The sequence below is a fragment of the Sardina pilchardus genome, chromosome 4 (assembly GCF_963854185.1).
Source record: "Sardina pilchardus chromosome 4, fSarPil1.1, whole genome shotgun sequence".
Taxonomy (NCBI): domain Eukaryota; kingdom Metazoa; phylum Chordata; class Actinopteri; order Clupeiformes; family Clupeidae; genus Sardina; species Sardina pilchardus.
In genome coordinates this window covers 7,854,710-7,880,174 of record NC_084997.1, presented here as the reverse complement: position 1 = coordinate 7,880,174, position 25,465 = coordinate 7,854,710, and the positions used below count along the sequence as shown (strand labels likewise).

Sequence of the window (25,465 nt, the reverse complement as noted above, 5' to 3'; positions counted from 1 at the left end):
ATACCTGCAGCCCAGTCCACGGCGATGCCTCTGATGCCGTTGCGGCCGATGCCGGACGTGACAATGCTGCGGAAGCCTGAGCCGTCTGGCTTGATGCGCCGAATGGCGTTCTGAGACGCCACCGTGCTGCTGAAGTCACACCAGTACAGGAAGCCAGAGGGCATGTGCACGTCCACATGCAGAACGTTACGGCCTGAGGGGGCACAGAGCACATGGACATGGGGACAACAGCACTAGAAATGTTACGTCTCTTGCAGGTTACTTGTCACATGAAATATCAAGTGTTTCAAGTATCAAGAATCAACTGCAGTCTGTAGAAAGATACTAGGGCTGCACAATTAATACATTTTTACAAAACAATTTCAACAAAAAAACAAAACAATTTCAACTCATAATTGTGCAATGCAATTAGCTAATTGCAAATTAGTCGTGCAGGTCGCAACTCTGTCCAAATGGTTAACCTTTTCTATGGCTTTTATATACAGGCTCCTTGAGTGGTAGACAATGAAGCTCACCTGACAGGAGTGCTGTGCTTCTCATGCACTAGGCATGCTCACCAATCAAAAGTGAATTTAAAGCCAAATTTGGAATATTATGTAAAATGTAAAAAATATACCGCAGCAAAAACGCCAATACCAACGCCAAAAGACAAGATGAAATGAGACATTTCCCCAAATGAATAGTGAGAAATTCATCCTCCTGGACATTATATTCCCCATACCTCTGCCCGCTACAGGCACCATGGCCTCTGAGTGGTCGGAGCCCTCCAGGCTGAAGCCCTTGATGGCGGTGAGCATGGAGAGGACCACGTAGGACTGGTAGGGGGCGCAGGTGCGGTTGTCGGCGTTGAGCTGGAAGCCCGTGGCGCAGGCGCAGCTGAAGAGGCCGCCCGGCCGCGGTAGGCACAGCTGCTCGCACACCGCCTGGTTGTTGCTGCAGCCGTTAGACGTGCCAGCCGACGCTGTGAAGAGAGGAGGGGTTGGGAGTTTAGTCTCAGTTCCGGCACGTTCTATCCTGATCTCACAAAATCGAAATACCTAGTACCTACATGCCTGAAAGACAGAGAGGTTCAGATTGAGTTTGAGGTGCCTACAAGAGTGACGCTCAATTTGAGTTTGGCTAAGATGTCGCAGCCAAAATGGAGTTCTAAATTCGCTGGGAGGTCAATCCGAACCAGTGACCTCCCAGCTATGCTTAACTACTCAGCTAGAAATGGAATTCTTTATTAAAACGCCCAAAGAAGAGGACATTTCGCCTCATAGTGGGGTACAAATTGTCATGAAATAATGGTCCCGTAGGATTTTTTTGCTAAAATTGATTTTTTTGTTTTATTTGCTTTATTTGGGGTCCTACTGTTGAAAAATGACGGGGTGCAAATTTTCTGACCCCGTTTTGCCCTTCCTCTGGGGGGCGCTTTCTCACCTTGGCCAGGATACTGACTGCAATCATACATCTACTAATAATGATCACATTTTCACAATCTTGGTGTCAATTTAGGGGTTATTGAGGATGCTGAGTCCATTTATGACAGTTTCATTGTGATCAGAAGTTGTTATGACTCATTTTTACATAACATTGCAGTAATAAAGGCAAATCCAATGGGGCAACGTCGCCAAACAGTAAGTGAGCTCATATCTTGGGAATGCTTTGATGTATGTCAACGAAACTTGGTCACATGACAACTGACCCCCTCCCAAGGGTACACAACAAATTTGGTGTAATTTGGCCACTAGGGGGCGCTATAATTAGCGAACCTGCGTTTAGGGGTTACAGTATATCATGATGACATTGGTTAGCAAAATTCCAATGGCTAGTCATACTCTTCATACTCATATTGATGATCATTGCACATTTTACCCACTCATTATAAACAATTGCCCATTTTGGATTTTCCTGAAAGAGAAACTAGATCATCAGCAGTCAGAACTTTGTTTGGCCCCCTCATTGCTGCTTACCAATTTTTGTCAAAGATAACTATTTCAACACAAGATATGTCTTTTAATTCTGTCTGATGACACAAAGCTGAGAATCACATTGCTAAGATACAGACAGAAGATACAAGAAGACAAAATTATCAAATGATGCCATTTGTAATGGATCCCTTTTAACCCTATGAGCCCTATTGACCAAGTGCGTCAAAAAACACTCCCACTCTTCTCTGTTACATTGCTCCGCAATTATTAGTTGCAGCGAGATGAAGCCTTTATAACACGAAAGAGCAGAACTGGGGCTTTCCAACGAGACTAAACACTTGTCATTAAATTAAATCAAAGTATATCATATTTATAGTCTATACTGCTCTCTGCGTTCACCCGCACATCCATTACTCTCGCTTGAATTACTCACGAACCCGGGACGACATGCACGCATATCAGATGAAAGAGGAGAAACAGAGCTTTCCATTGATACCAAATACATCCTTCTGTGTTATAAAAATAGACAAAGTGACAAACAAATAATAATGTCATATAGCTTAGGCTACCATTACTCTCGTTTGATTTAGGCTACTCTTGAACCAAAGATCAGAAAGCTATGGCACACATGTCAGATGAAAGAGGAGACACAGAGCTATCCACAGATACCATACAACCTTCTAGGTCATGCAAGAGACGAAGTGACAGCAAAATAATAACTTCATTTAGCTCCACTTACATGTTTTTGTGTATTTTTTGTGGCATAATAGCTTAAGTTCATAATCCAACATTATCATGTGTTTCTCTATGGCAAGGCACATTCATAATCCAGTTTTGAGATCCTAGCAAATTCCTGTATGGTATCCAATTCATTTGCATCCAAATTTGTTTGACAAATAAACACTTTTTTGCCTTTACTTTGTTCATTGCGATGCAGTAAAAAGTTATTATAGAGAATCATCATGTGTGCACGTAATGTGTGCCACGCAAACAAGTCAGGTTAGATCAGCTCGTGTCACAAATATGGAGCACAAAAAGTGTCAAAAAATCATTTCTCATCACTAAATCAAAATTGCCATTTATTTCTGTAAGGCACACACCACACATTTCTGTAAATTGCTCAGCTCCAAAGTATCCCTCCACCATGGTTCTTGTATTATGTAGCATGTGTGAATGGCACTTACAATAACCAGGATAAATGCTTCTAACTAAAGGTAGTGGAAATGCCCTTAAAACAGCCTAGGGCTCATAGGGTTTCTCCTATCCTTTGGATTTGAAGAACCACCTTATTTAGAGAGCTAGAATTTTACATGTGATTTTTCCTCTCATCTCTCGGTTTAGATTTTCTTGCTCCAAATTTCAAATTGAAATTGAGACTTTCATATAACACACACTCTTCAGTTTACTGATAGTGAAACATTTCTGGGGTATTTTGTGTCATACTGCTTGTCACACTTAAGTTGTTTACAAGAAAAAGATAATTTTCTCATTTCATCCGATATTGATTTTCATACATTTTTACATAACTATTTTTAGCTGCCATCCATTACAAATGGCATCATTTGATAATTTTGTCTTCTTGTATCTTCTGTCTGTATCTTAGCAATGTGATTCTCAGCTTTGTGTCATTAGACAGAATTAAAAGACATATCTTGTGTTGAAATAGTTATCTTTGACAAAAATTGGCAAGCAGCAATGAGGGGGCCAAACAAAGTTGTGACTGCTGATGATCTAGTTTCTCTTTCAGGAAAATCCAAAATGGGCAATTGTTTATAATGAGTGGGTAAAATTTGCAATGATCATCAATATGAGTATGAAGAGTATGACTAGCCATTGGATTTTTTTTGCTAACCCAACATCATCATGATCTACTGTAACCTCTAAACGCAGGTTTGCTAATTATAGCGCCCCCAATTGGCCAAATTACACCAAATTTGTTGTGTACCCTTGGGAGGGGGTCAGTTGTCATGTGACCAAGTTTCGTTAACATACATCAAAGCGTTCCCAAAATATGAACTCACTTACTGTTTGACGACTTTGCCCCATTGGATCTGCCTTTATTACTGCAATGTTATGTAAAAATGAGTCATAACAACTTCTGATCACAATGAAACTGTCATAAATGGACTCAGCATCCTCAATAACCCCTAAATTGACACCAAGATTGTGAAAATGTGATCATTATTAGTAGATGTATGATTGCAGTCAGTATACTGGCCAAGGTGAGAAAGCGCCCCCCAGAGGAAGGGCAAAACGGGGTCAGAAAATTTGCACCCCGTCATTTTTCAACAGTAGGACCCCAAATAAAGCAAATAAAACGAAAAAATCAATTTTAGCAAAAAAATCCTACGGAATTACAATTCGTACCCCACTATCAGCTATTTGGACTATGCCCATAACAATCTGTCTCATATCACAGATGACAAGCAGCAAGCAAGGAGGGGGTCAGGGGGGCTGAAGAGCTATGACTCTGGGCTCTGGTGCTCCTAATGACAGCCCGCTTCAGGCTGATCCCACCTGGAGGATCCACAATGAGAGTTGTTCTCTCTGGTCCCGCGGGCCAGCGACAGAAAGCCCCTCGGCCTTATCTCTGCTCCTGTGAGCAAAGAGAAACTGGCTCCTTCCCCCTCACACAACAGCCAGTGTTCTTTTGATGGCAGGGGGAACTAATTGGTAAGCCGACCCAGAGACATCTCCCCCAGGTAATCATCCTGGCGGCATCCAGCTGACAAGGAAGGCCTCGGCGAAAAAAAGGAGCGCCACGAGTCGGCCATTATCTCAATCTCACAATCAGGATGAAGAAAGGCCTCCATTCAACCAGCACAGCCCTCACAGGCCAAACACAGAGCCACTGCTTCTTTGTCTACAGCACAGGCTCTCATCTTCCTGAATAATGTGATGGCCCATTTTAATCCTCATGATACAAATATGCACAATGCATTCACACACACTGCAAATTCACTTGTTATAGCATGGTATTCTATTGACTGCTAAGTAGTACACAAGAGGCATAAAACAACAACTTGTTCAAGGGTTGTAAAATACTCCTGGCACTGACCTGTTGCAGTTGTCATTCTGAGTAGCACAGGAGGTTAATGGGGAACATTTGAGAGTATTAGAGGAGTCGTCCAGGTGTACTCACTGTCTCTGTGGTGCACCTTCAGCACTCTCAGGCCGGACACGTTGTCCCGCAGCACCACCCTGTTGGCGCCCGTGGCCTTGTCCACGCGCTCGATCACCTCGTAATCCCGGTCGGTGAAGTACAGGAAGGACTCGTGCACGGCCACGCCCCAGGGGTGCGACTGCCCGGTGACCATAGTGATGCGGTTTGTCCCGTCTGGATCGCCGCGCTCAATCTGACGTCATAAAATCAAATGAATTTAGTCAGTATTATGTAAATGTATATGTATGTATATGTAAATGTATATGTATATGTATATGTAAATGTACAAGTGTCATTGTATTCTGACAATCATTCCTATCAATGTAGCTTGTAGCAATAAAGCAGTTTACCACTCCAGTTGAGGTGACGGCCCAGTAGAGCTTGTTCTCTTTGATGTCAATGGTGATGAACTCCACGTGGTCCAGGCTGCCCGTGAAGAGGCTGATGGGGTCGGAGCCGTCCATGTTAGCGGCCGCCACCTTGGCTGGGATGCCGCTCTCTGTGCCCTGGTCAGTCCAGTACATCCTCCTGAGGAAGCCCACATGGAGATGGAGAGGTTAACCAGGCTAACCGTTCTGCTCTCAGTTTGGTGATAGTGCCTCTTATCAGAGCCCCCATTGTTTTCAATAGGCATGGGTTGTAAAGAAATACAACATGAACTGGGTGCCAAATGGCAGCATAGCTTGACAAACACTAATACCAACAGAAATACGAACACCATTACGTCACTGGTGATCTCTCAAGCAACAGAATAAAGTTGACAGCAGTAAGACGTTTTTATGAATTTTAGGCTATGCTTCAGGAAGCTTCCTCCCTCAGCCTTTCTGTGAGTGTGAGTGTGTGTGTGTGTGTGTGTGTGTGTGTGTGTGTGTGTGTGTGTGTGTGTGTGTGTGTGCCTTGTGAGTCAGAGAGCCTGTGCTGAGACTAAGCTCATGAGACGGTGCCCCCCTCTAGTATTTCTCCTGTTGGTGCCCTTCGGTCATGTGTCCAGTTGGCTCCTGGAGCCGGGCAGATGGCAGAGGACCTGCCAGGGCCCCACGACCAGGAGGATCAGCTGCAACGCCAGGCAGACGCACGGCGTGCTGAGCGGGACTTACCCGCGTGCCGGGTCCACCACGATGCCAGTGGGCGTGCCAGCGCCGGTGGGAGAGCCGTTGTTGGTGATCAGCGTCTTCCTGTACTGCACTTCCCCTCTCAGCCTCAGGACCTGCCAGAGAGAGCAGCAGACGACGTGAGCAGGAGACACACTTGAAGTGACATGGAAGTGTACTTTTGCACAGTGGCTTCTCACTTAAGCTATTTACTTATACTGACAAATATTCATTAGGATAAATGGAAGTGTATATAAAAAATAAATTCATTTCATGTTCTCTTTAAATATCATAGTATACAACAGCATGGCATTGCATAATTGACCTGACATTGTATTTGATTTCATAACTTGACCATGACATGTGAAAGTTGTGGAGCATGTATGGGATAAAGTGTGTGTGTAATCTGCACACCTCTATGGACTGGGAGGACGGGTTGGTGTAGTAGAGGTTCTGGGTCATCCAGTCCAGAGCCAGGCCCACTGGGGAGCCCAAGATGGCCGCGGGGGCAAACTCTGTCCTGTTGGTGCCATCGGACTTCACCCGATGGATCTCCCCCTAGAACGGTGGGAGAGAGATAGGGCTCAATACAGGACTACGCACATCATGAAGAGGAGTCAAAGAGAAATTAATGCGATTGATTAAGCAATTAATTAAGAGATACATTTATTTGGATTGAAAATGTCTCTTCTCCAAGGAAGAGCCTCAGCGGCACAAATGTTTTTAATGAGATCTGACAGACTACTTGAATAACCAAGTGGGGACAACAGTGGGGTTTGTTCTGTTTGTTTGTTTCCATTAGTAGACAGAAGCATCAGAAGAGCGAGAAGAAGAGGAAGCTAAAGGAATCATGCAGAGAGGAAAAACACAATGGTCATTGGTCACCAAACAGAAGTTCAATTGAAATAAATTAACCTTCCAGAAATAAATACGACAGATAACAAGTTAACATAGACACGCAAAAGATAATGATTTGATTTCTAAAGTCTATAAACCACAATGGAATAACACCTGAGCACCTGAGAACAATAAGTGGAAGCAAAGCTTAATAATTACTCTGTAAAGGAACAAACCTGTTCCGATTTTTTTTTTTTTTTTGACAGACTGAAGTTTTGGAGTCGATGTGAAAACACAGTAAGATTGTGGGACTGACATGAAAAATATAGCCTCTGTGTTCAAGATCTTTAAGTTTGTGCATTTAATGAGCTCCATCAGTACAGATGTCTGGACACCAGTGGCCATGTAGATGTAGTGGTGCCACTCACCGGGTGCTCCACCCAGTAGATCATCTCCCCCGAGTCGTCAAAGTCCACGTCGTAGCCGTTATGGAGACCAGCCACCGGCACCATGGCGTCGTTGCTCTTGTCGTCGGGGTTCAGGGGGATTCCATAGATGATGCTGTCACGGACGACCACCAGGAAGGGATCCTCCACTGTGGACATACGAGACAAGACAAGGCAGGTATTACTCTCTCCACACGGGCCACCATCACACACCGGGGGGGGTTGTAGATTCAGGTCTAGCTGGAGAGAGCCGGAGGCCTGGGGATGGTGATTGGCTTTGTCATCAGAGATTAGCATCAGGCTGGACCTGCAGTCATTTTCCCCTCGGGGGTAATCAATCAGTCACTCGGTGGCAGAAAAACGCATTTGACATTTGCTGAGAGAGGGATAAAAAATGGCTGAAACCCGACACTGAGCTGAGCTGTGCTGTTGACCTGAAGAGGACTCTCTCTCTCTCTCTCTCTCTCTCTCTCTCTCTCTCTCTCTCTCTCTCTCTCTCTCTCTCTCTCTCTCTCGTGTCTCATCTCAACTAGGCCTTCAGGTACAGTGGGATTAATCACATTTGCTTTTTGAAATGGGATTTTAGGGATGGAATTGAAAATAGGGGGCTGTTGACAGGTTCTCTTTCAACTGAGCTTGAGCCAATCTCTCCTGAGGGAGTGTTTCCCTTCCCCTCATCCATCCCTTGGCAGCTAGACGCCAGCAAGAACAACTGCACAGCTGTCCTGTGACATGAGCTTTGCCCATTCACAGTATCACGATATGCTACTTTAAAACAATATGGTGTTATGCTCCAAAGGAGGACACAGCAGTCACAGTAAACCCCATTGACTTCTGCACCACAAGAGAGTCCAGCCAGATTTCCTTTCCCTTAATCAGAGGAGGAGAGATAACTCCGCCATTGGCCGGGCGGCTGGCGGGCTGCCTACCTCTGGCACAGGTGAGCTGGTCAGCAGCCAGGGTCCAGCCCGAGGGGCAGGCGCAGGAGTAGAAGCGGGGGCCCACGCTGGAGAGGAGGCAGATGTGTGTGCAGGGACTCACCTGGCACGGGTTATCACCTGTGAGGGAGCAAGAGCAGGCCGTCAGACACGACTAATGAGAGGCTCCAACACAAACATCCAGAGCACATGGGCTGAGGGACAGAGTGGGGTCTAGATCTGTGTGCAAGTACATCTGACCAACACTGACCAACAAATGTTAGCGTCACCTGTGAACAACTACAACTCAAGTGGACATAGGGATGGTGGACGATGTGTATGTGGTGAGGAGGACTGAAGTCTGTTGTGGAGTGAACTCCCTAAAACCATCACTCAGTATAAAATCCTGCTCCAACAACAAATGGATCAACATTCTCCTTGACTCTTACGCAACATTATTAGCATGGCGCGGCGCGGCGCGGCACGGCGCAGTGGGGGTCTGGTGCCAGGCTGGTGCCTACCTGCGGGCTGCCTGGCCGGGTGCACTGCCACGAGGCCCATGGGCTGGGGGAGATTGTAGAGCATCACTGTCTGGTTCTCCCCGTGCCACTTATGGGCGCGGATCACACGGTTGACGTATCTGTCGGTCCAATACACAAAATCCTCAAAAATGGTAATTGCGTGGGGATGTTGCAGTACCTTTTCATTGAGAACAGGATGGCAAAAGACAAAAAGGGCATGTTTACTCGCATCATTCAGGGCACAATGAAAATTGATCATTAATTTTTTTTTTTATCAATGTGGTGATCAACATTGGTTTTCTAATATCAAAATGTCATGCTCGTTTCTGAGTGCCAGTAAAGCATTGCTTTCCGATTTTATCTTGTGAAAATTAACATTGGAAAAGCCATTACGCTGGTTCCAAAAAGTGTCTATTTCAGTTACAACACTTTACAGTGCACATTCTCTACTCCTTATCATTCTGGTTAAAGCTTAGTGTAGGACATTTTGTTTCCCCTCCTGAGAAACATCAAGTTGGAAGAAAGACTCCCCTTTAATCAATGTGAATGACAATACGTGTGAATCAGCTTCTTACCAGGTCACTAGCTAGCACTTGCTTCCGATTATTCCCATTGTAATCACAGAAGTCAATGAAGTCCAAATAAGCATCAGCAAAGTAGAGCAGGTTGTTGGGGTAGTCAATGGTCAGTCCATTGGGCCAGTACAGTTTCTTGGTTATGATGGTGGTCCTCATTTTGCCATCCATGCTGGCCCGCTCAATACGCGGGTTTCTCCCCCAGTCAGTCCAGAACATCAGGTGGAACCTGGGAGACAGTGAAGGGAGATAATAATATGAACTACAGCTGTCTGCAGTCTGACCTGGCCTGTGTTTGTTTTAATAGTCATACATATTTTTGTATTAATCTTAATGATGTTCATTTTTTACTCATGGCAGTGATTTTATGACATATATTGATATTGTTGTTGTTGTGTTTACCCGTTCCTGGGGTCCAGCACTAGGGCTCTGGGGTTGGTGATGTTCTGGCTGACCAGTACAGTCCTGTGCGATCCGTCCAGCTTGGCCACTTCCACAGTCTCCAGCACATAGTCTGTCCAGTACAGATTCCTGCCCACCCAGTCTACTGCAATGCTCTCTGTGACTGTAACACCGCTGTCAAAGATCTGTCGGGTACCAAGGAGTAGTTCATTAATAACTTGTGTAAGGATGGCGTAGTGTGTTGTAGTGTGGGTGTGTCTGTGCTTTGAAGTCAAGTAGTATTTAGCCGACTGCTTTATCCGGCAACAGGTTCCAGGAATTGCATCATTCTGTGTGTGTGTGTGTGTGTGTGTGTGTGTGTATTTGTGCTGTCTTTGCACTCACAACAGTCCTGTCGGTGCCGTTCTTGTGGGCACTCCAGATCCTGTCTTGTGTCGTGTCCGACCAGTAGACGCGGTCAGTGGCCGAGTCGAAGTCCACCGCCACGATGTTGCGTCCATCGCGCACCAGGGAGCGCACCACATTGGGCTGAGACGAGATGTCGTCAGATATGATCTGATTTCGACTGGCGACCAACAGGAATGTCTCCCTTGAACCTGAGGGGGCAAAAAAAACCCCCACCATCCATTTTTATGAGACATTAGATTCTCTAATCATACAGGAATTACAAAATAGCTGAGAGCAACCCTGCACCGTGGGCTCTCTGTCAGCCCTGTGTCAGTGAGTGATGGCTCATTGGGAGAGGGCCTCCAGTCTGAGACAGCACCGCTCATAACCAAGCCTTTGTTTCGGATTAGATCCTAATAGGCCCATCTGAGGCAGTCTGACTGACACATATGTGATTTCTCTCTTATCGGCCGTAATCCGAGACGGGGGGGGGGGGGGGGTCAGTAGAGGAAACGGAGACGGCCACTAACAGTGTCCAGGCAGGGCCATCTCTGGCTCCACAGGGCCATCTGGGTAATTTCCCTCTCGCCCACTGACAGGGCATGTCATAGCGCAGTGAGCCAATCAGATTCATCTCGCAAATTTCACTGGACATGAAGTGGCATAGATCCAAAGGAGACTTACTGTCCTTCTGTTCTTGTTGTATGCAAAAACAGGCACTTTGGGATTTAGTTATGATACTGTCACATACTGTAGCTTCTTGTTTGGTAGCCATAAACCAGCTTAATCCCCTTCACCAACTAATTGTGCTCTGAAGACTGAGTCTAATAAACATCCTCAAAAGCAATTTAGGAAGTAAACACACACACACACACACACACACACACACACACACACACACACACAAATGCACACACACACACACACACACGCACCTGAGGCTTTGCAGGTGCGCTGATCGGCCTCCAGTGTGTAGCCGTCCTGGCAGTGGCACCTGAAGGAGCCCCTCTCGTTGAAGCAGTGCTGGCTGCAGAGGCCCGGCGGCTGGCACTCGTCGATGTCCTCGCACGTCTTGGAGTCGTTGGTCAGCTGGAAGCCCATGGGGCAGGTGCACTGGGCGCCGAATGGGCCCTGGATGCAGCCGTCGGTGCAGCCCGCGTTGTTGTCCGTGCAGCTCTCCTGGTCTGGAGGGCAACACAGGTGAGGGGGCAGAGGTGAGGCCAGGTATGGGTCAACATTCCACCCCATCATCACAGCAGACTCACACATGCAGCAAACGGGGGAATTCATTCAGGGAATTTGGCTTTGACTCTAGATGCTATTTACTGTACACAGCATTAGATGACAAAATTCTTTGAATGAATTGTCCAGTGAGTTCATACTTGGATGTTACGATGATGAAAACCATTTGGAAGGAGCGGATGAGGCAGGTGGCTTTGGCAGGTTAATACTTGACAACAAAAACGTTCAGCTCTACCGGGTTATTAGGTTGGAAGTCTACACCACAGATTCCTTTCGGAATCAGATGCTAGCGTACAGAGCGTCGCTCATGCTAGTTTTCTACGCTACAGACGTCCAGGAGATTGCGGCGCAGCAGCGTGGAACTCTTCTACCTGTTTGTCGGGGGTTAGTAGGGGTGCGGCAGGGCGATGTTTAGGAGCAGATCAGAGCTACATGCAGAAGGGACTGGGTGAATGATTGTGGGTTTGCCTACCTGGTAGAGGCTCATCTGAAAGCATTGAGGAAGGCATGAAAGGGAAATCACAGGTCACTTTTTAAAGTTAATCCAGACCAGATCAACAACATGCATGATTTGTATGCAAAGGGTTTTCCCAACACTGACACAAATGACTCCAAATAAGTACAAAAACAAGAACAAAAGACAAACAACACGGGTGACAGGTCTCGTCTAACAGTCTAGCCACCAGAAGAGGAAGAAATAACACAAAAGGTTCTGTTATCAGCTAAATTTACAGAAGAAGATGTTTCATTGGATACAGTAAACAAACAAAGAGTCCCAAAACATGAAAAAAACACAATTAGCGTTGTTGTTTGATTGTTATACCATTCAACCCTGTGGAGTGTGAGGAGTTGGGTATGAGTCATTGTGTGTGTGCATGTGTGTGTGCTTGTGTGTGTCTGTGTATGTGTGTGTCTGTGTGTGTGTGACAGTGTGTGCTTCTCTTGTTCTTTTTAATGCACAACCTTCTCCTGTAAACTCGTCGTCATTGTAAATGAGGGAAACTTCAATGCCCTACGAGTATAAATGAAGGTTTGAAATGAAAAAATGAAAAAGTGTGTGTGCGTGTGTGTGTGAGCCACTGTATGTGTGTGCATGTGTGTGTGTGTGTGTGTGTGTGTGTGTGCATCTGAGGTCATGCGCTGAGTATCAGAGGTGGAGGGCAGAGGCAGACTTACTGCAGAGGGGCGACTCGTCGGCACCGTTGGGGCAGTCGGGCACGTTGTCACACACACGGCTCAGGTTGACGCAGACGCTGTGGCCCGGGCACTGCCACTGCCAGCTGGGGCAGCGGAAGGGCGGCGTGGGGCAGTCGCGCTCGTCGCTCATGTCCCGGCAGTCGTTGTCGCCGTCGCACACCCAGCCGCGGAACACGCAGTTGCCGTTGTCGCAGCGGAACTGCGAGGAGGCGCAGGTGCGCGGCGGGCAGCCGTGGTGCTCGTCCGAGCCGTCGGCGCAGTCGGCGTGGCCGTCGCACTCCCAGGACGAGGGCAGACAGCTGCCGTCAGACTGGCACTGGAACTCCGTCTCATGGTGGCACATGCCAGGGGGCCTCGTGGCTGAGGAAGAGAGGGGAGAGTTTATTACAAGACTGAAAAAGTGTCCTGTCTTCATCGTCACCTTCACAACAGTAGCTACTATTGCACGATTATACGTACTATGTGTACTATCATACATAAGTATACTGTATATATATATATAATTGCACGTACAGTATATATGTGCAATATGTAGTATTGTATCTTACATATCTGGGAAACATTCTCAAGTGCAAATCTGTCAGTCGAACAGTTGACCGACAGGTGACTACTATAAACAATGTACTTACGACAGCCAGCCTCGTCTGATCGGTCGTTGCAGTCATGGACCCCATCGCAGCGGTAGAAGGAGTTCACACATTGATGCCCATTGGCACACTTGAACTCGTAGGCAGTACAATTGTACGCTACAACACAAAAATCACTTAGTGAGTTAACATTTCTATTCATTTTATGTTATTGTTGAGCGTAAAATTCCTTGTTTGTTGACGCAAACCTGGCCAATAAAGCTGATTCTGATTCTGATAACAACACAGCTTGCAATCCTCTTCCATGAATCATTCTATCAAGTTAATTAATCATTATTCATTACTGCATTAAGTGCATTAGTGTTGTCTATGAGGGCTGTGGAGGTCCCAGTGGAACACATGCTGTTTATAAACAAGACAGATCAACGAGGCCATGAGAGCCCAGCAGACTCACCACAGCCTTGCTCGTCAGCCCCGTCCGCACAGTCGCGGTCCCCGTCGCACACGTACGCAGGGGCGATGCACCGGTGGTCTGGGCACTGGAACTGGTCAGGGTGGCATGTGCCCTGGAAGTCTGGGGGACACAGGTGGGTGAAGACTCCGATCAGATTCGGCGTTGGATGAGGATTAAGACACAGAGATGGCGCTGGGGGGGGGGGGTCATCATCTACATGTCTGATGTGTTCTTGTCTTCCTCTTTTGTGTTTCTCATGTATATGCTCTAAAAGCAGCAGACTGGACAAAAGGGTGACCATGCCACATCTAGTGGCCACTCCTTGTCTCTGTGGTCTAACTTACTGCAGTCGGCCTCGTCGGAGCCATCTCCGCAGTCGTTGTCTGTGTCGCAGCGCCAGATGTGGGGGATGCAGCGGTGGTTGGCACAGGTGAACTGGTCAGCCTGGCAGGTGCCCGGGACCTGGGTGGGGCAGGCGCGCTCGTCGCTGCCATCGAAGCAATCATTGTGCCCGTCGCAGCGCCAGTTCCTGGGTATGCACCGCTGGTTGGCACACGTGAAGGCCGTGGGTGAACAGGTGGTGTCTGCAACAAGGTCAATAAAGTGGAGAGCTGAAACACTGCAATGCCATCAACAAGCCCAACAAACTCATGCAGTCACTCAGCAGAAGTGTTACAACACTACGCAGAAATGAATCAATGACAGGCCTTTAGTAAACTATTTGAATTTACTCCATGGTTAACTTGAAGCTGCTGGATCAAACTGCCTTTACCAGCAGCATTTCCATTCACTCATGACATATGAGAACAATAAAAACGATGACAACGCAACAATCCATGTCATGCTCCGCATGAAGTCCACTTCACCAAAACGAAACGGCGGAGCCTTACTGTGCGTGCCGCAGCTGGCCTCGTCGCTCTGGTCGTAGCAGTCGTCCGTGCCGTCGCAGCGGTAGCTCTGGGGCACACACTTCCCGTTGGCGCAGGAGAAGGAGTTGGCGCCGCACTGCAGCGTGGGCGGCTCGTTGGTGGGGTCGTCCACACACGTGCGCTGGTCGGGCCCCAGCTTCATGCCGTACGGGCAGCCGCACACGCGCTGGGAGTCCGGGGCCGGGAAACAGAAATGGCTGCAGTCCCCGTTAGGGTTGGACTGTCTGTTGCAGAAGTTACCACCTGAGAGGAGGGCAGGGAAAAAAAGAAATAGAGAAATGTCGTTCATGTGGGATGTATTTATTAGATGTGGGATGCTTGTTGCATGTCCATCTCAGTAATGTAGCGCTGAAATCTGGAGGAATGTTTGGGTAAAAAAAAAGAGGATTTACGTACATCAGACCACCTGACCACCACACACACACACACACACACACACCACACACAGAAATACACACACACACACACACAAATTGTGCGGGAGCGTCTCTCACCAATCTGGGAGTTGGAGTTGAAAGCCTTGACGTGCATGATGCGGCTGATGCCCCTTCTGATAACCACCATCTCTCCGCCGTCTGTCTTGCGCACTCGCACGACCCCGCCCAGCCTCCAGTCGGTGAAGTATGCGTAACCTGGCCAAGGGGGGAGAGCCACTGGTCAGAGTGCAGTGGGGGCTGTGCAGCCCTTAAGAATACCAGGGCCCTAACTTTGACATTAGACACTTTATCTCTCACCACTAGGGGTATTAGCAGAACCGGCGGTTTGAGGAGGCACCGTAATTGCCTGCTATTTATCAATAGTGGCCATTGTTTGCTGACGTCGCCACCACACAGGATTAGCTGGTTATAATTAAACTATGACAGACGTTAGCTATGAGGAACAACTACTCAGGGGGGCTGTGGTTCTTCTAACTACTTGTGCTGCAGAAGATCCCAACTTCATTGGATTATAAACAATATACAACGATTAGGCCTATAAGCAAGTGGATTTTGTCTTTTGCAGAACCTCTGTAGCGGTTTTCTTTCTTTTTTGCTTGTCACAGAGCCAATGAAAGCGCCAGAACAGACCTCCAAATATGGTCAATCCAAAGGGATGGGAGATCTGGGTGATGCGGTCCAGGGACTGCCGGTCTTGTCCGTCAAACGAGCTGTGCTCGATCTTGTCGAAAAAGGCGTCCACCCAATAGAGGCGCTGAGAGCTGGGGGAACACACAGGACTCATGAGTCAGCTTTGGGCCAGCGTTGAGCAAAGGATTACTGCAGGCTCATGTCTGTAAGGAGCTTACAGGCCAGGCAGATGTGTAAACAATAGGCACAACAACCGCAAAACACACAAGGTCCAGCGCTGGTCATTTCTTGTGTCGGCTATATAAAGACCCAAAGCAGTGACTCAGTGTAGTGGGGCTGCTTGGGTGAATGAAAAATGACAGGGGCATGTTTCCCCGCAGCACTGGCTCTGGCTGAATGGGCCATTGTGCAGGTGTTGCTCCGCGTCAGTGACGCGCCGGGGACCGTTGGTTTGGCTCACCTCCAGTCGATGGCCAGGCCATTAGGCCAGCCAAGAGTTGTGTTTACAATCGACAGGGCATGTGACCCGTCACACCAGGCGCGCATAATCTTCGCCGGACGGTACCAGTCTGTCCAGAAAATGTATCTGCCAAGAGAGGGAGAGGACACAATGAAAACATGTATGTTGATTCGAGCTTGTTTTGCCAGGAAAGAGTGGAAAATCTGGCCCGAGCACCGGACACTATAGGAGGAGAGAAACTGCATGGTTGCGTTCATGAACTGCTACAGACAGTGTATTTTGAGCACTCCATGGGGCTTTTCCATTTAAGCCAAGTTCTTAGTGTTGGTCACAATACCGGCCTTCATGCAGCACTAATCTAGGCTCTCTGGCCCAGGGGCCTTGCGACTTTGAAGCCCTTGGAAATGTCCCACCAGCGCTAAAGAAAGAGCCCTTTTTATCAGATTTGGGGTTCAAAGCCGGGAGGGATCCAGGGATGGATGGACACCTCTAGTATTATTCGAGGTGTGACTGGATCCAAGTGCCCAGTTGGCTTTTTCATGGTGTCGTGGCGGCGGAGTGGACAGAGAGGAGGGGATTTGAGTCATGTTTCTGGCACCCCCACCCCCCCACCCCCTGCTGACAGGTCTGCTCAGCCGATATCTGGGGGCTCCACTGATTACCTCAGCTTACGCTACTCTTCCACCCCAACAGCACCACCACCTGTGGATACTGCTGTTGTAAATGATCCACACTCCACAGGACAATCCTATAGAAATAGTGTTCTTCAATGTAACACATATACTCATACATACATTACATATGGACTTAACTGTCCATCACTGTTGAATTAACTGCCCTTCCCTCACTCAGTGTCCTCCCTCCCACCCTCCACATGCCCCACCCAGCAGCATTTACCCCACAACTGGGTGCACCACGATGGCCCGCGGGTTGTTGAGGTTCCGGACGATGGCCCGTCTGGACTTGTCGGCCAGCTTCATGACGGAGATGCTGCGGTAGCGCGGGTCGGTCCAGTACAGGTTCTTTGATATCCAGTCGTAAGCCAGGTCCTCCACGCTGTCCACCCGGTTGGCGGCCAGCACCTCCCGGCCTGTCCAGATCAAAGCGGAGGCAGCGCGCACATTTTTAATACAGAGATGAAAGTGGGGAGACTTTTAAGCAAATAGACTGTCAGGCCGAATCTAGTCCCGAGCAGCCTGTGCGCACTCCCACACGGCGGCAGGCAGGGTCAGATGGGGCAAGATGCGGGCAAGAGCAACAAACAGGCCCACGAAAACACACACTGCACGCACTCTCTTGTTTCTCTGGGATTCACTGGTGCCCAGATTCAGCCAGATTCAGCCTTGTGAATCTCTGTGCTTGGAACATCCACTCATTCATTATATAATGCACTAGTCAATGACCATACTGTATAGCTAGTCACTATATAGTGTGCTATGCATTGAATGATTGGCAGTTCCGAACACAGTGTCTGTGTAGGTATGTCTTGTAACCAGCTATCCCAAACTCTCATATCTTTTCTTCATTTAGATAGGAAGCGTATGCGTGTTTGTGGGTCAGTGCTCTTAAGACTAGGCCACGGTGACTCTGGGCATTACGTGATTAGGGAACCTTTCTTACTTTAGCCTCAGAATGCTCTCCCTTCCCCCCACGTCACCCTGCCCCATAAGACACTCCCATGATGCCGTGCTGCTCTGACCTCAGAGGATCACATGCTGGGGCTCTGGACTCAGCGGCCTCGCTCCGCACGGAGGCACAAACACACGGCCGCTGCCAGAGTCCCAATAAGCTCATATTAGGAGTCGCGGCCGGAGCTATTTTAGGGGAGCAAAGGAGCTAAACTCCAGCATTTTGAAACCTCCTTTTTGAAACGCTGAGCTGGGAGCTAGTACTTTGGGAGAATTGACTGTGTTTTTTTTTTATTTATTTGGAGGGGAGAAGGAAAACAATCTTACCAGTTCCGTCCACATTCTGCTTGTAGATGATGTCTTTGGCAGTGTCCGAGAAAAAAATGGCGTCATCCTCGGCACTGAAGTCCACCCCGACAAAGTAGGAGGGGGTGCCTGTAATGGGCAGGATGACGTCCTCCTGTGCAGACAGGTTAAAGGGGATCCCTCTCACCGCCAGCTGACTGGAGAAGAGCAGGAACTGCCTAACAACTGAGACACACACACACATACACACACAGGGAAATGTCCACATGCAGTCAGGAATCACCATCAGGAAATCACTCTAAGCAATTAATAAATCCCACATTCTGCAATACAAGAGAATATCAAGTCATTGAAAGTCATTTGTTTGTCGATGTTGTACATCAACACTACTAAAAATGGCTCTAGTATCATGTCATATTTGCTGTCAGTTCAAATTTCATGAAAAAAAATCAAGCATTACATACATTTTACAACATATACAGTATATATGTTGTAGAATATACATATTCCACACCAGATCCAGGGAAAGCCTGAGGACTGAACTTACCAACGCAGCGTTTGCCATCAGCATGGAGGTCGTAGCCCATACGGCATTTGCAGCGATAGCCCAGACCTCCATTATCTGTCCTGTGACTCAGAACACAGATGTGCTCACAGCCGCCTCTGTCTGCCCCACAAGGGCTGCTCACTGTGGACACACCAACACAGACACTGTAGCTGCTAACTATCATGATGCATTTCAGTGACATTTCAGTGACAAGTTTGGCAATATCAAGCTGTTCTCACATTTCTGTAGGGATTTTTCTCTGAACCAAAACATTCCATAGTACTAAGTTGCTAGTAGGGAAGACATGTATTTATTTTCAATTGGCATCCACTTGTGCCATAAAATATGGAAACGCTATACAAGTTAGCTAACTACAAAAACACAGTAGAACAAAGTGAAGTGAAGTCAATGGAACTTTTAACTCATGGAACTAGAAGCACTTCAATGGCCCATTATGGCAGGAGAGTGATGTTGTCTGGCTTACCATTTGGCTGTCTGTATGGGTGAATGACAACCACCCCACGAGGTGTCTGGGCCGTGGTGTACACCACTTGCGGACTGGAGTCGCTGAACTTATTCGCCTTCATGACAGCCATCTTGGTCCAGTCGGTGTAGTAGACGGTGCTTTCAAACAGACTGATGGCAAATGGGTGTGGAATGATGGAGCCTCCATGCACCACTGTTTTTCTGGCAGGGGCAGACAAATCAAAACCCAGCAGTTACGCATACTGTAACCAAACAGGTCTGTGGGCTGGGCTTCAAATCAATGACTTAAATCAATATATGATGCTCATTTGAGACAAAGTAATGTGTGCATACCTGTGCAGACCATCATAGGTGGTGGTTTCGATGTAGTCATAGCGGCTGTCCACCCAATAGAGTCTTTTGGCCTCGATGTCCAGTGTGATCCCCGAGGGCCAGCCCAGCTTGGATCTGATGATGCCGTATCGGTTAGTGCCGTCCATGTAGGCCCTCTCCAGTCCAGGCTCCCCATTCAAGGAGTCCCAGTCGGAGAAGAACAGGTACCTATAGCACAGACCCCAGGGATCTCATTACACTGCAGCCCGTGCCCCTCGGTCAATCTCATTCAAAGGAATGAACAGTATCAACAGTATGCGACCCCTTAAAACCTGGGCGGTTAAGCTATAGTGTAACTGAAATCAAATACTCAACCCAGAGATTCTTATCCGAGGTTCATTGAAACAGAGGAGGGGGGGAAAAGCAGTGTCAAAGAGCTACATCGCTATGTATGTTCATTATCACTTCCCAATATACCGCCCGGCCACCTGGCCGTGCCTGACGATTGGATTTCATTTGGTCCCATCCTTTTTATTACATCCAACTAATACTTGGGAGACGGTGCTGGTGTCACGCTCTCTTGAGTCTGGCTTGCTGGAACGGGGACATGATGAGATAGGGGACCAGGGCAGATCCCCCCTACCCTCACACATTCTCGCCCTCTTTCACCCCGCCACACACACACAGACACACACACTCACTCACCCGACTGTAGGGTCCACTGCCAGGCCTCTAGGGTTTCCCAGATTCTCTGCGATGAGGGTCACGCGGTTGCTCCCGTCGAAGTCCACCATGTCGATCCTGTTGACGCTGGCCTCCACCACATACAGTTTATTGTTCACCCAGTCCACAGCCAGGTTCTCGGGGTAGTCAACTGATATATTTAAGACCACCTGTAGGTCTGAACCGTCCATTTTCACTGAAAACACCTGGCAAGCACAAGAGAAGGCATCCTTGTTAGGAGATTAGGTGGTAGGGCTACTGCTGTATATGGGTCACTAGTGAAACATTTGAACATGTAATTGAAATAAAGGAACATTTACTCTTGGTAACAACCAGGACATTGTGATAACTGAACTGGCCAACTATCTTGTCTGTCATTACGGATGTAATGGCATCTCCTCTGGAAGTGTTGTGAAATTGCCCTCCAAGAGATTTCAAGATGGCACTGTATTGTATTGTATTAAGCTACAATTATTTAGCATCGTCCACGCTTGGCTTTTTGCGGCCCAGGGCCTTCCTTGAAAACCGAGCCCTGGCACAAATCGAGAGTAGGATTTTTCAGCTGACCTGCTCCAACGAAATGTAAGACGGGAGAAATGCACCCTCCCAGACAACATTCACAGACTGTGTTTGCGGACCCCTTAACTTTAACGGCCCATGACATTCAGTAGTGGTGTTGGTGGCAGATTGCAGATACCCAGTCAGTTGCTGGTATGTCCTGGCTTTTCAACCCTCGTGGCTGGGATTCAACCCATAGAGCAGCCAAGAGTGTTGAACAAAGCCCATTGAGTTGCCCAGAGAAATGCCTCAAAAAATGGGACAGCACGGCTGAAAACAAATACTGCACGGCCACTTTGAATGCGGTCAGGTCGCATAAAATTGCTCGGAAATATGTGAGCATTTACCCGTACATCAGACCGGGTTTTCTAGATTAAGGAACCGGAATCCTCTCTCAGATCGACTTGCTGCCTTCCTTCATTACACACCCCCCCCTTCCCCTCAGCGCCACCAGGCGCTCCCATTATTACAGCATTAGCTGTATCTAAAGGCATCAGTCAAAGAATTCCCTCCATCCAACGTGGGGGGCCAACTTCCTCCGCTGCTTAACCACACGGACAAACGGCCAGCTTGTTTATCCTGAACACTATTACTAGGTTATTTGGGTGGGAGGGCTGCAGAGTGGAGAGGAGAGGAGTGGAGTGGGGTGGAGGGGGGGCTGTTGAAGAGTTAATAAATGGGACTGACAGGCGGACTTTTGACAGGCTGGCTCTACATGGGAGTGGAGCCAAGGCATGCTGCCCTCTGAGGCAAGGTAACTGCCGAGCTGAGGGAGACTGGTGCAGCACGGGGGAGAGCAGCATTAGTCCATGTCAAGGGGATGAACCTGCAGAACGAAGCGCTCGCCTTATCAACAAACAAAGTGTAGCGCCGATAGCTCCTCCGGCTGACCAGATGGGCTTCCTGGAATATCTGTGGAGACGGTATCCTTGTTTTGGGATGCTCTGGAATTTTATCTTATACTAGTGTGAGACAGATACACTGTGTATCCTTGGAATGAGTACTCGTTTTCATCTACCTTTATTAACAGAGAGGTTTCAAAATCCTTAATAATATGTTTGACTGATTGCCGGTTTGTCCAATACTCCCTACTGCCCAGTTGATTACACACCTTATTCTGAATGGTGTCGGTCCAGAAGATGCGCTGGGTCTGGTAGTGGAAGTCCACTCCGACTGCCACCCCTCTGTTCTGGGAGGTGACCAGAGTCCTCAGGTTGTTGCCGTGGGTGTCCCCAATGAGCAGGTCTCGGCCGTTGGAGAAGACCAGATAAGGAGCTCCAGCTGCACAACAGCACCCAGCAGTCAGTCACCACAACAGAAAACCATGTCCAGCATTCAAACATTCAACAAATACTTTAGTACAAAAAGAAAATGAAGTGAATCTTGATATCACGTTGTACAGAGAGAAAATATATCTGAAATCGTAATGCATATTTCACATGAAAAACACATTTCTTTAACCTTCAAAGATAAAAATGTAACGAAAAAAGAATATCTGTTAGCATATAGATATTCTCTGGTACACCAATTGAAGAGCAGAATTCAACCCGCAGAAGAAAATAATTGAGAGATCACAGATGACACAGATGACTAATTCCATATGAGCGACTGTCGTAATTAGGGCTTTGGGGGCACCACTGACTTGGCCAGAGGGGCACAGGCGGGGGACCCGTCTCTTGGGCCTGGGCCATACTCTGCTCTGCATAAGCAAACGACTGGCTGACACAACATTCAGCCCGCAACAATGCACCAGTGGGCAGGGAGAGGAGGGGGCTGGAGCGGAGGAGGAGGAGGAGGAGTGTTTGTGTAAGCAAGGGGGTGGAGGAGGAGGTGGTGGTGGTGCGGGGGAGTGGGAGTGTTGGCTGGTGCTAATGATGAGGTGAGGGGTCTGGCAGAGCGGGCAGGCCGCTGAGTGACAGAGTGACAGGCGGGCGGGCGGGCGGGCGTTGGGCGGGCGGGCGGCTGGACTCACAGGAGGAGCTGGCTCGGCAGTGGCGGTGCTGCTCCAGCACGTAGCCCTCCTGGCAGCTGCAGCGGTGGGTGCCCGTCCTGTCCTCACACAGCTGGTCACACACACCCCACATCTTACAGTCGTCAAAGTCTGACACCCAGGAGATGGATGGAGGGACAGAGAGAGAGAGAGAGAGAGAGAGAGAGAGAAAGTGAGAGAGACTCAAAGACAAAGAGAGGCAGTGAGGGACAGAAATTTGGCCAATATGTTAAAACACATTCGTAAAAAAAACCCAGAAAGGCTTGTGATTGTTACTGCATGCACACACACACACACACACACACACACACACACACACACACACACACACACACACACACACACACACACACACACACACACACACACACACACACACACACACACACACACACACACACACACACACACACACACACACACACACACACAGTGGGCATATAATTAAACAGATAATTCTCCCAGTGTTGTGTATGTAGGTGAAATGGCCGGTGATTGATAAGGGAGCGTTACCGATGCAGGAGCGGCTGTTGTTGCTGCTGACCACGTATCCGGCGGGGCAGGAGCAGGTGCCTCCCTCAGGGGACTTGTGACAGCGGTGCTCACAGCTCAGAGAGGCGCAGCGCCAGATACCTGCAACACACTCACCAGTCAGGGCCGTCCAGCACTGCCACTCCACTCACAGGGCACAGCTCTGGCATTATGGCCGCTTTATTTTCCTAGAAGGAGCATACTGGGCTCCATGGTGATGCCACAGTAATAGCCTGCACAATATTACCATAACAAATTGCATTCCGGTTTGTATTCCTTGAATTCCGGTTTGACGTGCATTAGCAATTTAGCTGAAAGGACGACTAGACAAGTTAGAGGAAATTCCTTAAAAAGCCACACTGCGATATCACCCTGTGTGCCATGTCAAGATACACTTAAAGATACACCTGAGAAAAGGCAGGCAAGCCACTATGAGCTGCTAAACATCCTTTCATGTGGTCCACAGTGACTCCACTCCTCATTGACCTCTGGGAGAGAGACAGTTACTGGCAAGAGTACATCCCAGAAACTGCAGTCAGAGCGAGGCTTTAGTTGAATAAGGGTTACAACCCTAGGAGCTGTAACACTAACTCCCTCTAACATGTCTATTCAGGTTTTGGACTGTGAAGGAGTTTCGTCCAAAATGGTCTCTGTGTACTAAGCAAACAGCTTCAGGCAGGAGCGGACATTGAGCTACTGCGATCTACAGTACACAAATCATAAATTAGGCTTCTCCGTTCCCATCCACCATATCACACCATCCCTTTGCCAAGCCGCCTAAACACATAACCCGATCCACCGAAACTCTGAGAAAATACAATAGCTTTAATGAAGTTTAAACACCAGGACTTTCTGAGGTGATTTTGGTTTACCACCATGTGGTAATTTTATCTGCTCTTCCTGGTCAGTTGCTGCCAACACCCTTCGCTGTTCAACCCTACTGAACACGATTTTTCAGACATATTGCCATACAAATGTTTTACAGGAGACATGGCAACCATAACAATCACAATAATGAGAACAACAAAGTATTTCAGAGCTACTACTCTTCATGTCTGTTTCTCACTCACTTGAATGGTGTGTGGTTATCCCCTGGAGACAATACAGAATCTGTCTCTCTTGACTGTTAATATGTGCACTTCTAAATCTATATCAATAGTTGATGAAGAAAGCGAGAGAGAGAGAGAGAGAGAGAGAGAGAGAGAGAGCGAGAGAGAGAGAGAGAGAGAGAGAGAGAGAGAGAGCAAGAGAGATGTGAAGTGGTACTGACTGCAGTTGCGTCCGACGGTGCTGTTGGTCTCGTCCTCTCCCCCGGGGCAGTGGGGGGTGCCGTCACAGAGCTGCTGGAGGGGGATGCACACCCCTGAGGAGGGGCAGGCCCACTCGCCCGGGTAGCACTCCCGAGGGACCGCATCTGCACAGGGAGCAGAGAGCACAGCAGCAGAGCCATCAGAGGCCACAGCCACAGGGGCCATTTCTCTCACCACGTGTAGATTCTGGGGCCTTGAGCTTCACCCCCACAGCCTTCGGGCAGCATAGTGCCAGTCAGTCATTAAAATACTTCAAGTCATTTGTAAGTATGCTAAATTGAATCAGAATAACTGAAATGCACATTTCTGCAATAAATTCAATGGAGATTTCCACTGAAAAGAAAAGTCATGAACAGGAAACGGTCCGTTAAGGAATAAGCAGTAAGTAAGTGAATTTAGGCATTTGCTGATTAATCAATTGACCGTAGAAAGAGTAGAAATTTTGGATTACTAACAAATCTTATGTTTTAGAAGTGAATACTAATTAACATTTATTACATAGAGGTGATTTAACATTACATTTTTCATATATTATTTGTATGCTTTTCTATACATTCAATACTGTGCATCAACTTTTCTTTGTCTGTCGTTTGCTCTCTCCATGTCATGACTTTCTAATAAAGGTCATGCGACCCCCTTTTGTCACGAGCTAAGGGTATTCTGCTAGAGGCAGTAATATTAGGAAGACCCTGACAGAGAACATGCTACGAACAGAGAATGCTGAGGGATGTATATGTATTGTATTGACCTATTATCTTACTTACTTGGAGTGCCCACATGACTTGCGTATGGTGTGTGGATCACATGCTATGTCCAAGAAGTGTTCATGTATTGTTGTATTTTTGCATGTATGAGGAGTTTTGGGAAAGACCATTGTACCCATGTG

The 25,465-nt window shown here is 47.8% G+C and overlaps 1 protein-coding gene across 1 annotated transcript in view; it reads right to left on the bottom strand.

Moving 5' to 3' along the window:
* The window catches only part of lrp2a (low density lipoprotein receptor-related protein 2a), a 68,622-nt gene that overhangs the window by 31,486 nt on the left and 11,671 nt on the right, over positions 1 to 25,465 (bottom strand). Inside the window, exons 8-39 of the mRNA XM_062533970.1 lie at positions 24,540 to 24,683; positions 23,252 to 23,371; positions 22,721 to 22,849; positions 21,860 to 22,029; positions 20,173 to 20,396; positions 19,489 to 19,695; positions 19,154 to 19,356; positions 18,670 to 18,810; positions 18,144 to 18,347; positions 17,086 to 17,278; positions 16,189 to 16,314; positions 15,729 to 15,859; positions 15,156 to 15,293; positions 14,623 to 14,904; positions 14,077 to 14,316; positions 13,733 to 13,852; positions 13,321 to 13,437; positions 12,671 to 13,051; positions 11,967 to 11,981; positions 11,188 to 11,436; positions 10,250 to 10,461; positions 9,866 to 10,050; positions 9,464 to 9,692; positions 8,889 to 9,066; positions 8,380 to 8,508; positions 7,433 to 7,599; positions 6,582 to 6,725; positions 6,174 to 6,283; positions 5,427 to 5,604; positions 5,056 to 5,269; positions 722 to 961; positions 5 to 193 (exon numbers count right to left, since the gene is read on the bottom strand). Of these exons, the coding sequence (XP_062389954.1) occupies positions 5 to 193; positions 722 to 961; positions 5,056 to 5,269; positions 5,427 to 5,604; positions 6,174 to 6,283; positions 6,582 to 6,725; positions 7,433 to 7,599; positions 8,380 to 8,508; positions 8,889 to 9,066; positions 9,464 to 9,692; positions 9,866 to 10,050; positions 10,250 to 10,461; positions 11,188 to 11,436; positions 11,967 to 11,981; positions 12,671 to 13,051; positions 13,321 to 13,437; positions 13,733 to 13,852; positions 14,077 to 14,316; positions 14,623 to 14,904; positions 15,156 to 15,293; positions 15,729 to 15,859; positions 16,189 to 16,314; positions 17,086 to 17,278; positions 18,144 to 18,347; positions 18,670 to 18,810; positions 19,154 to 19,356; positions 19,489 to 19,695; positions 20,173 to 20,396; positions 21,860 to 22,029; positions 22,721 to 22,849; positions 23,252 to 23,371; positions 24,540 to 24,683 (5,709 nt within the window). The remainder of the gene's footprint in view (positions 1 to 4; positions 194 to 721; positions 962 to 5,055; positions 5,270 to 5,426; positions 5,605 to 6,173; positions 6,284 to 6,581; positions 6,726 to 7,432; positions 7,600 to 8,379; positions 8,509 to 8,888; positions 9,067 to 9,463; positions 9,693 to 9,865; positions 10,051 to 10,249; positions 10,462 to 11,187; positions 11,437 to 11,966; positions 11,982 to 12,670; positions 13,052 to 13,320; positions 13,438 to 13,732; positions 13,853 to 14,076; positions 14,317 to 14,622; positions 14,905 to 15,155; positions 15,294 to 15,728; positions 15,860 to 16,188; positions 16,315 to 17,085; positions 17,279 to 18,143; positions 18,348 to 18,669; positions 18,811 to 19,153; positions 19,357 to 19,488; positions 19,696 to 20,172; positions 20,397 to 21,859; positions 22,030 to 22,720; positions 22,850 to 23,251; positions 23,372 to 24,539; positions 24,684 to 25,465) is intronic.